Source organism: Tribolium castaneum, chromosome 9 (genome assembly GCF_031307605.1).
Source record: "Tribolium castaneum strain GA2 chromosome 9, icTriCast1.1, whole genome shotgun sequence".
In the NCBI taxonomy this organism is placed as follows: Eukaryota; Metazoa; Arthropoda; class Insecta; order Coleoptera; family Tenebrionidae; genus Tribolium; species Tribolium castaneum.
Window position 1 is genome coordinate 1,133,234 of NC_087402.1, and position 15,853 is coordinate 1,149,086.

Genomic DNA, 15,853 nt, shown 5'->3' on the forward strand with positions numbered 1-15,853 from the left:
TATTCTTAAACCGTTGAAGATAAAAATATGGTGTCGCGGACTTTTTTGTAGAAAATTTAATTCTCTACAATTTTGTTCCCTACAGTTTTTTTGTATCTGCAACCGTATTCGCAGCATTTGCAAAAATATAAATTGGAACGCAAATTGATACTTTTTGCGCACCGTTACATATTTCTCAAAACGCTGGGAATACGGTTTAAGATACAAAAAAATTGTAAGGAACAGAGTTGTAGAAAATTAAATTTCCTATAAAAAAGTCCACTACAGTTCTATCTTCAACGGTTTTGCTATAAATTAATTTTTTGTTACGTGACCACCGGTAAAATAAAACGGATCCGTTGTTTCAGCATTTTTGAAGGCCTTTAGGGCCTAAACCGTGGACGATAGAGATACGGTATCGGGGACTTTTTTAAAGGAAATTCAATTCTCTACAAATTTCTTCTTAACATTTTTCTTGTGTCTTTAACCGTATTCGCAGCGTCTTGAAAAATACGAAACGAAGCGCAAAATTTTAAACTTTAAATATTTTTTTGTTGTCAGTTTTTCTTAATCTGTTAAGGATACGAAGCTCAACATTTCTGAATTTTTTCCAAATAATTCGAAAATTGGTTGAATTTAAATTAATTTAAAACGATTTTGGTGGTATAGCGTTCAAAGCGCCCTCATTTTTATTTTGCCGTACTAGACCTTTTGGGTGCGATTTTTTGTTTCGTCTCCTACGTTATAGTTCTCGGTATTATTGTCGTATGAAATAAACAATTTCCACGTGAAACAGCGAGTTTTATTAACAATTCCCTTACGATTAACAACATTAATGAATTACGACTAGATTATCAATAATTAGCACCACTCAGCGTCCCAAAACAGCGCAATCTTTGGTCGTTTCACTGCAACTCACTCGAATGTCTGGATAAATTATCACCATCTTCCTCATCCGGTTTTTCCCCCTCTTGCAACTCGCGCACATTCCCCGGCAGATAATCCTTCCAACTCCTGAACAAATACCTCGTAAACTTCCTCAACTGTCTAAACTTGCAATAAGTAGCGCCTTCAGCCGATTCCAGCTGCTGCGTCTGTATCAGAAACCCCTTCTCCTTGAACGTCTGCTCCAGCTTCTCCCTCTGGAGCGACTTCCTGGACTTGCGTTTCTTATGCCGGTGCAAGTCAGGCGTTGGGGGCGCTTCCGGAGCCAGCAGAAACTCCTGACTCGGCTTAGTTCCGGTGAAATCGACCGGAGCCACCGGATAAATCTTCTCCCCACTCGCTTGCAGGAACGCTCCGGTGCTGGAGCCTTGCGAGTTGTTGATCTGCTGCTGGAGGGTTTCCCGCGGGAAGAACTCGTAGCCGCGCATTGACTTGTCCCCCGTTCCGCTGTAGTAGCGAAAATTGCCGCCGGAATCGACCGACAGCATTTTTTTTTCTTGTAGACTAGGTTTCGCACCTCCGGTGAATTTAAACTTGCAAATACTGACTTCGGTGGCTGAGTTTGTGTTGTTTTCGGGGGGGATGGGAGGAATGAAGATGGCGGAGCGTTTCCGCTTGGTGGGGGTCTTGTCCGAGGAGGTGGAGGCGTTGCGTTTGGTCTTTTGCTCAGGTTGGGGCTCAGTCTCTTCGGGTTTTTTGCGCGCTTTCGGGGTGATTTTCCTGAGTTCGGGCTCGGGGTCGGGGGGCGGGGGCCGCGGGCTGTGGCTGGGGAGGGTGTAGCTGTTGTTGGCCGCCATCCTCTGGTAGTACATTAGCTGCTGCTGGAGGGCCATCGGGTGGATGAACACCCCGGCATTGGGCCAGTAGACGTAACCACCTGGGGCTTCGGGCGGCGTCCCCAAGGGTTCGGGCTTCCCAGGGGATGGGGTTTCGTGCACGAACTCCACGTCGTCGTCACTCCCTGGCTCCGACTTTAGTTCGTTCTTCTTCAAAAGACGGATTTTCAAGTGGTTTAAGTCACGAATGCACAAGTTTAACGGTTCGTTTTGGTCACTTTTTTCAACAACAACGTCCGTTTTTTTGATTTCCTGAGTCAGTCTTTTCTCCAGAAGGCTACTGATGATCCGGTTTTGGACGTCACTTCGATTGGCGGGCTCTTCGCTTTTTTTATTCGTCTCTTTTTCCAAGTAGCTCTTCGGGTTGGGAGTGCCGGGAAAAATCGTCCCGTAATTTTTGTAAATTAAGTGACAAATGTCCGCTTTTTTCGGTTTTCGACCACGGCGTGGTTTGGAATTGTCTAGGGTCATTTCGCCCATGTAGGGGAGGTCCTGGAATTTGACCACGCGGTTTGGGGTTGGCTGTGGTGATGGTTTGAGGGGGAAAGGTCCAGGAGGTGGGTCGAAAGATAGTTGTTTCTGCAGGTCGGTGATTCTTTGTAGCCAACTTTTGATTGATTCGTTGGGGTTTTGCTCCGGGAGCAGGTGTTGAGCTGGCTCAACAAACTCCTCTTCGTTTGTCTCAGAGGAAGCTCCAGAAGATACCTCGACTTTCTCGATGTCATCTTCAAGGTTGATTTCTTCAAATTTGCGAGAGTCGAACCTGAAAAAAATAAAGCATGGAAACCTTTCTTTGATTTTTTTTTCTAGTAATGTTGTAAGAAATAAGCAAAATTTTAAAAACAACTTGAAATTTGGAATTTTTTTAACTGGTTAATTACTCTCATGGGCGGTCAAAACGATTAATATCACGTTAAAAAACTAAAATTGTATTTTAAAATACAATTACTTAGTTTATTATTATTGTTACGGTAATAAGTACTTTGGCGTTCTAGAATGGTAAATAAATTTATTTAAATAAATAAATAAAATCGCTTTACGCTGCCTGAAAAAGGCGACATATTTATAAATTTCGTTGAAATTATTTGATTTGAAATAATTTATTGCAGAAAAATGTTAAAATTTGCCATTGAAAAAATAAAGACACTTTATTCTGACGCCAAAAACCACAATTAAAGTACCAGTTTAATTGAAAGCACTTGATTTTAGACGATTTTTTGCAAAAAAAAACGGCAAAATTCGCTGCCGAAAAGCTAAAATCGCTTAAGACTATGTGAAAAATAAAATTCATTAATTCATTCTCCAGTTTTCAAGAAATGAATTTATTTTAGACGATTTATGGCTCAAAAAAGAAAAAACTCGCTGTAGAAAATATAATCACTTTATTTTAGCTTCGAAAACTAAAATTTGTAAACCACATTTGTTGAAATCATTTGATTTTAAATAAATCTTAATAAAAAAAATAACAAAAATCATTCACGCAAAACTTTATTAATTAATATCAGAAAATTGTCTTTAACTGGTAAAATAGTAAAAAAATACTTTATTAAGAAAAATTAAAAACCAGTATTCCTTCAAATAAGCAGATTTTACTTATTTATTAAAAATTTACTTCTTCATATTTATCTATTTTTATATTTTATCGTAAGCTCCTTCAGAAAAAGGTCGAGAAAAATTAGATTACCAAAGAAGAACGTAACAAAAAAAAACGAAATTTGAGACATAAAACATAGCTAAACAATATAATATTTTAATTTTCCAGAAAATTGCATGACATAAGAATTATTGATTGTCTAAAAAAACGAAATAAAAAATAATTGTTATTGAATTTTTTTTTAAGGAATTATAGAATAATAATTCTCAAAGAACATAAAAAAACCAACTGAAAAATACAATATAATTAACAAACACAAATTCTCAATTTACGCAAAAAAGTTACAATGTTACATTCTTACAACAAAGGCAGTGTTATTAATTTTCTTGAGATCCTGAAAATATATAAACATTCAAACAATCCCAATTTAAATCTTTTAAATAACATGAAAACTTTTGCAAAAATAATAATAACGAAAACAATAAAAAGCGAAATTTTGAGGGTTTTTTGGAAAAATGATGAGAAGTAAACTCCAATTTCCCCAAGATTTTCTCTAACTTTTTCAAATTATTTTTGGAGATTTCCTCACTCTTACACCAATTTCCTCTGCGGTTGACGCATGCTAACTATTTGCTAATCACTTTTTTTAATCATATTCTTTATAATAAGCCTGTTTGGTTTTAGGACTTTCACTTGAAAACGATAAATCTATTAAAAATTTAGACCAAAATGTTGGTTTGACCTTGATTAAATATTTCCCTAATTACATAAGCCGTCCGAAAAGTAAAAAAAATAAGAAAACATTAATATTGCGTATCCATTTTTGGAAAAAGTAAAAAAACTCACTTGGAATCTTCTAAAATTTGAGCAGCCGTCTTGGTTTCCGGCGATTCTCTGCTGTCATTGAAGGTCATTTCCGGTGCAGGGGCCTCTACTTCTTCGCATTGCATGTTAACCCCCTCTGTAACGAAACAGCTCTGTGAAAAACTACCCGGAAAAAGCATTCAACTTCCGGTGGGTCGCGGTACTCACTCTCGTTCATTTCCGTTGCATTCTGTCAATAAAAAAAAATCCCGCACACGCAAAATTTTTCGTGGTGTTCACACTCTGTTATTATTTATTATGTGAGCGCTAAGCCGACTTTGGCCGTAGAAGGCGCGCGACGGCGCTATTTTCGGCGTCGGGACGCCCTCTCTCCTCTTAGGTGGTATATTCTGAATTTGGCCGTTGGTGTAATACGAGATTGAACCATATTTGGTACTCCGGCCTCACTCGGTTTATTATTAACCCGTTCTTATGTTCCTCCGAGCATTTCCGTCGCTTTTCGGGATTAACAGCATGCGTTCATTTTTTCTCTCACAGCGCACTTTCTTGTCAATTAATTGAAGCTGCGGTATTTTTAAGCGAGACGAAAATATGCGCTCGAGATCAATTTTCGAAAAAAAAACAAAGCAGGCGGGTTGCTACCCCGTCACGTGACCGTAATGGCCGCCGGAGGGGAGGCAAGTAACACTGGGTTACGCAAAAAATGTTAATTGTAATCGTGAGTCAATAAACACACTTGCCTTAAATTCGTAAACATAATCCATGGCACTAATTGAAATAATCACCCGAAAAACACCTCACATTGTGACAAGTTGAAGTCGCACTGCGAAAACGTCTCCGTTCTGTTGCAAGGCTCAATTTACTGCATTAATCACGTAAATACTTTGAGAATGTGTAGGTTTTCATTCAGGGCGAGCGAGCGGCACATGAATTTCCGCCAACTTTTACAATAAACACGTAGCGACCAATCGGAGCGAGTTTCACACCCCACGTGACCGCTAAAACGCCCCTAAGTCACACGTGACCGCCACCCTTAAGGCGAATCATCGTTACGTGGTCGAATTTTTCCGAAATTTCGAGGTTTTGTGAATGTGTTTGTGTTCTGCTCTTTGGAAATGGTGGCATGGATGTTGCGTGGACCTGTCAAGTGAGCACGTGGGTGGACCAGTGTTCTCCACCACCAACGTCCCCCCTCCAGCGCTCATTAAAGAATCTTCGCACCTTCCGCAGGAATGCCAATTGCTTATGTCGCAAAAATATCGCCCTTCGTACTTGTGAACTTGTTCAATGGCTTTCGTCCAACGGGTGTTTACGTTGGATTGCGCTTGTTTCCGGAAAATGGGCCCACTTTGGGCGAAAACCAGTGGCGTGTCTTATTAAAAATAAAAAAAAATACAAATTCTTTTATTTAAAAAAATTTCTCAAAAAAAAATAAAAAAATAAACTATAAAATATAAGTCAAAAAATAATAACTAAAAACAGAATACATACATGTAAAGAAAAAATAATAAATAATATTAAGAATAAATAAAAATAATATTTTTTTACTAATATCAAAGATAATATAATCTTAAAAAAATGTAAAAAATACAAAATGAGATAGCAAAAAAAATACAACTAAAGAAGGTACTACAAATCTAATTAGACAAGTGTAAAAATAAATCTACAATAATTATTTTGAATTTTTTATAAGCCATTTTTCTAACTAGAGTCGAGACAAAAGTAAAAAAAAATGACAAAAATAATAGACAAAACAAATTTTTTGTATTTCTTTTTTCTTAATTTGAAATTGGCTAAAACAGACAAATTTTTGAAACGTAATTCTTGATCAAAAACAATATATATTGTAGCAACATTTTCTTTGTATACCATTAAATTTTTATTATGATTATCCCAAACCACAAAGACTCTTAAAGCTAATCACTCAGGCAAGCCTATTGTGATTTATTTATCTTAAAACACCATTATCTGTTGTAAAATTTTATGGTGTACAAAGAATTTTTACCATTTTAGCGTTTATTCCGTCAAAAGTTGTCGCATTTAATTAAAGATTAATAATTATATCCTGATTTTTTTAACATACAGGGTGATATCTTGGGTAATGATTAAAAAACAGCCAACTGGGTTAAATTCTATAACAAAAAATTTATTTACTCATTTTACGAGATTCAGGTTTTCAAACCTTAAATGTGTTTTAAATTGGTTTTTAACATCCTGACGACATAAATAAGGTTGTTTTTTTCATTATTTCATACTCAATAAAAATGTTTATTTTTTATTTGGTTTGCTGTTTATTTTTTATTGTCCACCCCGTGGATCCGCCGGTGCGCATAACTGTCCCAAATGGGTTTCAGATCGTCCCCAGAAGGAAGTTACGTAGGAAAGGCATTGCGCGTTTATAAATGGAAATCGTGCAACTCTGGTATTTGATGTTTTTGCACCGGGGGCGGCTCGCGGAGGCGGCCGTTCTGACCGTATAAAGACAAAGGCTTGCCTGCCGTAAGAGAAGGTCGCAAGTATGTACCAGGCGCGGTACACTCAAAAAAATTCCAAATTATTTCCAATTCCACCACCAAGAAAGTAAACAAACCTCAAGGCAGCAGCATACGCTTGGTTTATTTTTGTTTGCCAAACACTCGCGGGCCTACTTATTGTCCTTATTGGAACGATGGTGTAGGCTAGGATTATGGTATAGGCGCACCTATCGATGATTTTTATTACATTTCAACATTTCGGCCGATAAATCACGATTTCAGGCCGGATTGCTGTTAATATTTATGAGCGGTAACGGGGTCTTGACGCCTTAATACCACCGATAACGTGTTAATCAACACAGAAAATCTATTTATTAGTGGAAACGTGGCTTTTGTTCAAAAGTTTTACACCAAAATCGTGCAAATGCGAAGGTGTAATTAATTACTGACTCATTGAGGAAATTAGCGCTTTAACACAATATTTACTCAGTTATTGCAGTTTAAGACAAATTTTTATAACAAAAACCGTAATTGTGTTGGTGTAAACGGCCTCTAGTTATGTGGAAAATCCGTTTAAGTGGACCTGTTATTAATTAAAGTCTTTCAAATGGAGTTGGTGTCCAATTATTACGTCTTTATGGCACAACATTTAAAGATAATCTTTATTGTTATTAATTTGTCAAGAAGTAATGTACAAGCCTCCTTAACTTATAACACTCGTGATGTTTCTTGAATTACAATTAGTTTCAATAAATAGAAACTAATTGTAATTACTTTGGTAATTTTTTTATTAAAATTGTTATTATTTATTAAAATTTATTAAAATTGTAGCTCAAAATAATACATTTTCGATGTAATTAAATGTTTTTATTGTGTTTTTTAATACAATTTAAACGAAATATTTTTTTTACATGAAAAGGACCTAAATCACACCCAATTGTTCAAAAGTATTTCTGTTTTTCTCAAATTTGGAACATAACTGAGTTTTTAGTAGTCGTGTTTTAAGGCTATAAATTATTATTATTATTATTATTATTATTATTATTATTATTATTATTATTATATAAATTCTACATCAAAATAATGTAATTATCGACCTAATTAGAGGGTTTGTTATACCTAAATTTAAAATCTAACTTATTTTAAAACAAATTAGAAGATTTTTTTGAAAATATTTAAAGAAAAGTTAGTTTTTAGCTCAAAAATAATGAATTTTTTACGTAATTAGATGGTTTTTGGAGTGTTTTTAATACCATTTTGTAAAAAAATTGCCTATTATTTCAAGAAAACATGCTAAATTACTCTAACTAATAAGCCAAATTTATTTCAATTTTTAACTAATTTGGTCATTTTTGACGCAATTGCATAAAATAATATGTAAATTTTTACTCAAAAGAACACATTTTCGACGCAATTAAACGGTTTTTATATTGTTTGTTTGAATGAAATTGTTTAAAAAATGTTTTTTTACAAGAAAACTTGTTTGGTCTGTCTAATTAAAAAAAATTACAGCAGGACTAAACTTTGACTGATATCTTAAAAACTGTTAGCTGTCAATGAAAAATAAGGACAGTTCTGGAATCCTCAGACAATTTTACGTAAGAACAATTTACTTTTGACTCAGATTGATTCTAAACTTTGAATTCTTGAAAAATTTTGCATATAAAAAGTTAGAGTATCAATTGTTTGAACTGTCTTGTAATTAAAGACACTCATATCTTACTCCAACTAATGTTTATCTTGAGAAACCAAACTTTGACCGATATCTCAAAAACTCTTAGCTGTAGGTAAAAAATAGTGACAGTTTCGAAATCCTCACACAATTTTACATAAGAAACACCTACATTTGACACGGTTTGATTCTTTGCTTTGTCAAAAAAAAATCAAAAGTGTTTGGTTTTTGCCAAACGATAAATTTTAACTAGTTCCTCAAACTTTGACTAATATCTTAAAAACTGTTAGCTCTAGATGAAAAATAATGACAGTTTTGGAATTCTCACACAATTCTATATAAGAAAAACCTACATTTGACTTGGTTTGATTTTATACTTTGTCAAAAAAAATTCAAAAGGGTTTGGTTTTTGCCAAACGATAAATTTTAACAAGTTCCTCAAACTTTGACTAATATCTTAAAAACTGTTAGCTCTAGATAAAAAATAATAACAGTTTCGGAATCCTCACACAATTTTACATAAGAAAAACTTACATTTGACACGGTTTAATTCTTCACTTTGTCAAAAAAAAATTCAAAAGAGTTTGGTTTTTGTCAAACGATAAATTTTAACTAGTTCCTCAAACTTTGACTAATATCTCAAAAACTGTTAGCTCTAGATAAAAAATAATGACAGTTTCGGAATCCTCAGACTATTTTACGTAAGAAAAACTTACTTCCAACTTAGTTTGATTTTCCACTTTTTTAAAAAGAATATTTTTTCAAAAATATTACTCGCAGACGAAAAATACAAACAGATTTCGAATCTTTGAATAATTTTGCATATGAAAGGTTGGAGTAATAATTGTTTGCACTGACTTATTTCAATTAAATTAATTCTTTTAGTCAAAAATTTATCAAAAACTGTTAACTGTAGATGAAAAATAAAGACAGTTAGCAATTCAAAAAGTGTTTAGTATATTCTTGTTACCAAATTTTGAAAAATACGAAGTTGTTTTCGTCGCCATTCGCCTGTTGCTCTTAAGGTCAGGAGGTCAGCGCTTGTTGAATGAACCGTATTTTCATGAATGGTCCAATTATTTTTTATTGCAAGGTCTCGGAATGCCATTCATGTCTTGCTTAATTGTGCTTTGTGAAAACGTACAATTTGTCGCTTGTTGTTTAAGTGTCTTCCAGCCACCTAATTATCGGTAAGTAGATTAAGCGCTTGGCGACACACCTTTGATGAAAAATGTTAATTTTTGTGTGGGCGCCGAGGTCAACGTATTAGCCAGGTGCATATTTCCACTTGTTCTGATTTATGCCCATAACCGTATTTGGACGTAAGCCAGTCGATTGTAAAAAGCGCAAAACTTTGGGAAAATTGCTCCATCACGATGATGTGACGCAATAAAAACGGAGATGTTTCAATAGCCAACGATTTTCTCCGTTTTGGAGAGAAGAGGTGACAAAAGTTTGGGAAAATGGGTCTGCGTGGGCGGATACAGAAGTACTTTCATTTCGTATAAATCATAACGAGGCTACGTGATAATTGAATTTGGATCGTCGGAGAGAAATCGAATTGAAATGTACTAGAATATGACAGTTTGGTCAGCTCTAGGGAAAGAATTTCTCCTCGTATTTTAAGGCGATCAATAAAATTGGTCCGATCGAAGCCAAACAGCCGTTCAGCGAGTTGTAAAAGGACATCGGTGCCCACACTTTTGCACTAATACGGCATATCTTTAAATACATAAAATATTGCAATTTTCAGACTGGTTTTGCGACTGCCCACATCGTAATTGTCTCTTTTTTATGTGCGAGTGGTACATAAAAATGTTTAGAAATTGGATTGGGTCGTTAAGCGTAGGATGCTGACTTCATTAGGTATCGAAATTGACGCCTTACCAACCTGTACTCTCTTCAAATGGCAATTTGATTGCCTGTTTATTGAGCAAGACCAGAGGTCAGGTGCCAGCACTTTTACCTGCCTTCGGAATCAAGAAAACAAGGGTTTAAACGATTTTTTCTTAGTATTTACAGACAATAAACAAACTACCTGTTCTTAAATACGAGTTAATGACTCTTGCGTTTCCCAATAAAAAAAATTCAATGGAATAATTTGATTGTTTGGGTAATCAAAAAAAAAATTATTATGTCAAAATCATTTATTTACATGCAGTCTTCATTTAAAAATAATTACAATTCTCCGTCAAACAGTTTCCATTTATTACATTATTTATCACACTGTGGTTTGCAATTGGCCGTCGATGATTTTCGGGCAGAAAAAATTCCAAACAGTCTCTCCACTTTTGCGCATTTTTTTCCACACACTTTTTTCACTATTTCGCTGCTCCAGTTTTTTGCACACTAAATCGGCCACAGTTTCTGCACAAAATTGCACCAAACTTTCGGAAACTAACATATCTTCCTCAAAAGTCGGTGTCAAAGCCAATTCTTCTGGAGATGAGCTCCTGGTTGAGAAAAATCCCTCATCAAGACTTAAATAATCCCGACATAACTCGTCAATGGTGTCACAACGGTCCTGGATACGTTTTCCTGTCTGTTCCAACTGTTCCAGTAACTGGGTCATGTCGGGTGTTTTTTTCGGGTTGGTTTTGGGGGTGGACATTGCGTGTTTTTTCGCGAAGCGATGACACGGGGGAGTGGAGACTAGGAAAAAAAAACTTAGTTTTTTTCAAGTTATAGAAATGGGAAAAACTTACCTTCAGGTCGGGGGTAGTAATCGAATCGTTTAGCTCTCGAGAACATTATTGTTGTGGGGTTTAAACAACAAGTGATTAGGGGTGCTAAAGGGGGAGTATTTATAGGCAGGTAGGTATGGGACAGTTAGGGGTGGTGGAAGGGTTGGAAAAAATTTATTTAACGGTTTACAAAATTAGAAATTAGGCGACAATTTGCATTAAAAAATGGAAATGTGTAATAAATAACCCAAACACCCAGTAAGTCAATTATGTTATAAAAAACATGTTACAAGCCTAAAACAACTTTTCATTTGCATAACGAAAAACCCGGAATAAATTTCCAATCAAGTACCAATTTTCTCCTAATTGGAATTAATCGCTTTCATTGTTATAAATTCAAGCATGATAAAGTATCGCCTACCAGATATTTCAAGCGGACCTAAATGCAATTTGTTCCTAGACCTTAATGAATTGTTTAATAGAAAAGCGATTTCACAAGATGTTAATAAATTTCGTGAAACTTAGCTAACATTAAACTCAGCAGGAGGCTAATGACGAGGCATTTAAGCCAAATATGGTGGCCTGCTGAAGAGGACGAACGCTCAGCAAGTGGTCTTTCTAAATTTCGAACAGGAATAAATTTTACATTATCATTAGCGAGTCGGGCAAGTTTTACCAATTAAGCATGAAATTAATAGCAATGCGAAAATTTACAGGTTTGGGACGAAAAATTGTAAAGCAGGTTAAAAATAACGCTTTCCTAGTGAACTACTCATACTATGATTCAAAAAGTTCAAAAACTAAAAATACAAACAAGAAATGCGATGTTATAATCTTTTAAAGACAAGCTAGGTTCGTAATAAACAAAATACCTGCTATTGTATTTGGCATTTGGTCGACTGTTCTATAAAATCAAAGAAAAATGTTCTCAGAACAAATAATCTTTATTTACCACTAAAACCAATAAAAAAACTTTTCTCATTTGCTTTACACGATGTCTGTTTAAAAGAATATAAAGTAAAAATATCATTAAAATCTTTGACTGTGTTTTGATTAATTATACTAGAAATATAGGTAAGTAGGTACGGTAATAATAACACATCCCCACAATTTTTTTTGTTGGTGAAATTTCAAAATTATTTAAGTTAGAACAATTAGATGACTAAAAAGAAATTATATCCGATTAAACTTTGCTAATTTTTATGAACACATGTGAATTTCAAAAACACCTTGAAACTTTAGTGAATTCCTAATATTCATTAAATCAGATATTTCTACTGTACCAATAAATAAAGATACTGTTAAAAAGACACATATTCTAAAATTTATTTTTTATGCATTATATTTTTTATTATTGGTTGTAATGCTTTGATGCAATTTATGATTTCGTTAAACTAATAATAATATACCTATTAAATTCTGCATAATTTAAGCTTTTGGTTCTATTTTTTTATTATTACATATTCATATGAAACACAGCAAAATGTCTTAAAAAAAATAGGTGGAAATAGAAGTCATGAAATGCAGCACAAGTTCATAAGCCGAAGGCAAAATTAAACTCATTATTATCTAAACAAATCAAGTCCAAATTGTGGTTTATAGAACGATATTTCAATGATTTACTCCCATTTTCTTCAGATAAAGTCTAACAAGTTGAAATATTTTATTTTATTTTTTAAGTTATTAATCATCGATAAATTTTTATTTAAGTAGGTGTTTGAGTATTTAGAGAAATTTATTCAAAGGAAGACAGTTATAACAAACATACAATTATTAATAATTTCATATTGAAATAATGAAAAACAACAAAACAGCATGTTTAAATGTAATGGCTTGACAACAAGGGTTGTGAAATCAGGGAACAAAGTCACTTTCACTTTCCCCGAAATCCCTTTTCCTAAAATAGGATTAGAGCCATTACGGTTACCACTCGACTAATCGGCTTAAACCATTCCAGCACCTAGGTATAATTGGAAATTTCTCAACTTCCCAAAACAAATAAATAATGCAAAATTCCACCAATTACCCCAAGTTAAATTAATCAATTACTCCTTTCGCACATACATAACTTTAAGTGAACAACGAAACCCTAATTACGTTATCACTTATTTAATTTTCTGAAGCAAACTTGAAATTTCTTCCTGACTTGCTAATTAGACAAATTCACAGTTTGATTTATTAATTAATTTGGTCGTGTATAAGGCAGTTTGAACCATGGAGCAACAAAGAGCAATCATCGAAACCAGTCTAACATTTTTCAAAGTTTTGGGCATACATCCACTGAAAACCTTGCGCAAAATTCCTGTCCTGTGCCTAATTAGCTCCCATTTGATTTTATTCGCCTTGGTGTGTTTACGATTCTTTTACGAAAAAATTACTTTCGGACTAATTTCCGACACCTTCGAATCTACTTTCACCATAGTCCATGTAAGTAAATATTAAATCAAACGACACGATCACACCTGACTTTTCCAGGTCCTTGCCAAATTCATCACACTTGTGATAATTAAACCCACGATTAAAAAACTGTTCGAAACTACCAACACTTTCTGGCTGGGGAAAACCTTCCAGAAGGAGTTTCGACACGAAGTTGATGCAGATTTGCGAACTTTGGGGCTTCTTTTGCGCCTTTTTCTATTTTTTGTCAGTATTGTAATTGTCACGTTTGCCATAAGGCCCATTTTTGACGACACTTTGGCCATTCATTGTTACGTACCGGAGTTTATCCCAAGAGCGATTTTTATTGTCTTTAATAATGCTGTTTTCGCAGTTTCCGCGTTTGCGGTTGGATCGTTTGATATGTTTGTGTGTGTTATGGTCGTTTTGATTACAGTACAGTTCAAAATTCTGAATTATTCAATTTTGGGACTAGACTTGGGCAAAGTTGTGACAGAAAACGACGAAAAACTTTGCCAAAAGAAAATCAAAATCATCGTAGATTATCATGATTTTTTGGACAGGTATAATTAAAAAACTAAATTGGAAAAGATCCCTTAAGATTATTTTAGATACTTGGCTAAAGTTTCGTCAATTGTAAGTCCGGCCCTGCTTGTGTACTTCACAATTGCCCCAATTGTCCTTTGCTTTGAATTATTTTTCATGTCGAAAAGGTGATTGTTTTTACGTTAAATGTTTCCCTAAAAAATTAGGTTTCTAGTTCAAACTTTGCCGAAATTGCAAAATCGTGTGTCTACATCTTGGGAATTGTGATCGAATTGTTTTTCTTTTTCTGTCTCCCTGCTACATACCTTATGGTTCAGGTAAAAGTCAAGTTTGTAGAAAAATAAATCGAGTTAAATTTTTAGACCCAACTGATGATCACAACTGTTTATAATTCGGGTTGGGAAAACTGCTATTTTTTATCGGTTCGGAAAAGTTTGATAATTATGATGCAACGAATGCAAAAAGAAACTCTTCTGACGGCTGGAAAAATGATCAAAATCAATCTAGAAACATGCACTAATGTTGGTATGAAATATTATTTGATTGTTTGTAAGTTTTTTTTCAGGCGTTCAGAATGGCGCTGTCTTTCTACACTTCTTTGCAAATTTTGGACGATAAGTCACGAGAGTAGGGGTAAAACTCCTCCCACTCTCACCCTTATAATGCACCTTTGCACCCTTTAACCCTCACAAGCACAAAAAATGTTTTCACGAGCTAAACGTTTGCTGGTCCATTACCCCAAACCTAAATGTAAGTCAAACCCATTTTTTTTTTACTTTTTTTACAAAGGTTTATCAACAGGTGAAGAACCAGTTAATTTGCTCCAATACTTGGACACCATGGAGAAGAAAATTGACGACCAACGCCAGAAAGTTGAAGAAATGCGAAATCGGCTCACTGATAAAAGCTTCAATTCTAGTCGAAACGAAATATCTCCAAACGCCAGCATCCAGGAACGAATCAACAACTTGCAAGACATCAGCATAGCGTGTGTTAAGGAGACCCTGGACTATATCACCTTGTCCAATAAGCAGCAGGAGTCCAGATTGAAAATGAGCCCTCAAGACCATGAGGAGTTGGTCGAGTTCTGCACCCAACTCCCAGCTCAAGTAACGGAGAAGTTGTGTGAAAAATCAGAGAAAACACGGAAGAACAGTTTGAAAGAGTTTATCCGGAAATTTTGGCGTCTTGTTTTTGTTCGTAATAATTAATGTTTGTGTAAAAGTTAGATGTAATAAATTTTTTCAGCACTCACTGTTTGTTTTATTAATTTTTCCAACCCCATCATTTATTTTAAAAATAAAATAAAACGTAAGGTCATAATTAATACCCATCTTTTTTTAAAAATTATTATATTATAACAAAGCTTGAAATGAAAGAGAAAGTTGTTTGTATAAATGCCAAGTGTAATAAATTCCTTGAAAAAGTTTCGCTTAAATCCTTTGTTTTCTTAATTCCCAAAAGCAGGTAATAAACAGGTAATCGGTAATAAAATTTACATTTGCTGCGCTAAACTGTTATCTAAAAAAAACGAATAACAATTTCTTTAGCGCAAATATACCTGATCGGGCTTACAATATGTGATTTCAAATTGAATTGTTAGAGAAGCGCTTTTTCAAACATGTGTTTGAAGTTTGTTATGCATAGGCAACACAAAATACAAATTAAAATCAAGGACAAACAGGCTAAGGTTGATCCATGACGACCATAATTTAACGGACTTCGTATCTTTAATCCAAAATTGGCCGCAACTAAACAACAATAACTTCAAATTAATTTGTGAAATTAATGTTTAAGCAAAATGAAACGTGTGGCAGTTGTGCCAATTGGACCACCTTATTAATTTGTGTCCTTGATATGGACCATCTGCCAGTCCTTGCCAAATTTTGGACCAATAAAAG

The 15,853-nt window shown here is 34.5% G+C and overlaps 2 protein-coding genes across 3 annotated transcripts; one reads left to right on the top strand and one right to left on the bottom strand.

Annotated features, from left to right (window-relative positions):
* Positions 1-759: 759 nt before the first annotated feature.
* On the bottom strand, positions 760-5,077 carry LOC663686 (uncharacterized protein). Of its 2 annotated transcripts, none has more exons than XM_008193484.3 (3): positions 4,920-5,077; positions 4,201-4,315; positions 760-2,523 (listed from the first exon to the last, which is right to left on the bottom strand). In XM_008193484.3, exons 2-3 carry the CDS (start codon positions 4,302-4,304, stop codon positions 885-887), a joined length of 1,743 nt encoding a protein of 580 aa, XP_008191706.1. In that variant the 5' UTR covers positions 4,305-4,315; positions 4,920-5,077; the 3' UTR covers positions 760-884. The 2 variants fall into 2 exon arrangements, with proteins under 2 accessions (XP_008191706.1, XP_974815.1); XM_969722.4 differs by lacking the exon at positions 4,920-5,077 and adding an exon at positions 4,387-4,864.
* An 8,073-nt stretch (positions 5,078-13,150) lies between these two features.
* On the top strand, positions 13,151-14,893 carry LOC107397852 (odorant receptor 4). The gene is made up of 7 exons (XM_015979619.2): positions 13,151-13,436; positions 13,485-13,969; positions 14,018-14,119; positions 14,167-14,269; positions 14,315-14,473; positions 14,518-14,702; positions 14,754-14,893. Exons 1-6 carry the CDS (start codon positions 13,224-13,226, stop codon positions 14,581-14,583), a joined length of 1,128 nt encoding a protein of 375 aa, XP_015835105.1. The 5' UTR covers positions 13,151-13,223; the 3' UTR covers positions 14,584-14,702; positions 14,754-14,893.
* The last annotated feature ends 960 nt before the right edge of the window (positions 14,894-15,853 follow it).

Coding starts and splice junctions, on each gene's coding strand:
- LOC107397852 (XM_015979619.2), top strand. CDS start 13,224: ATGGAGCAACAAAGAGCAATCATCGAAACCAGTCTAACATTTTTCAAA. Junction 14,120..14,166: donor TTATTTTTCATGTCGAAAAG/GTGATTGTTTTT, acceptor TTAGGTTTCTAG/TTCAAACTTTGCCGAAATTG. Junction 14,270..14,314: donor CTACATACCTTATGGTTCAG/GTAAAAGTCAAG, acceptor TTAAATTTTTAG/ACCCAACTGATGATCACAAC.
- LOC663686 (XM_969722.4), bottom strand. Junction 2,524..4,200: donor CAAATTTTAGAAGATTCCAA/GTGAGTTTTTTT, acceptor TATTTTTTTCAG/GTTCGACTCTCGCAAATTTG.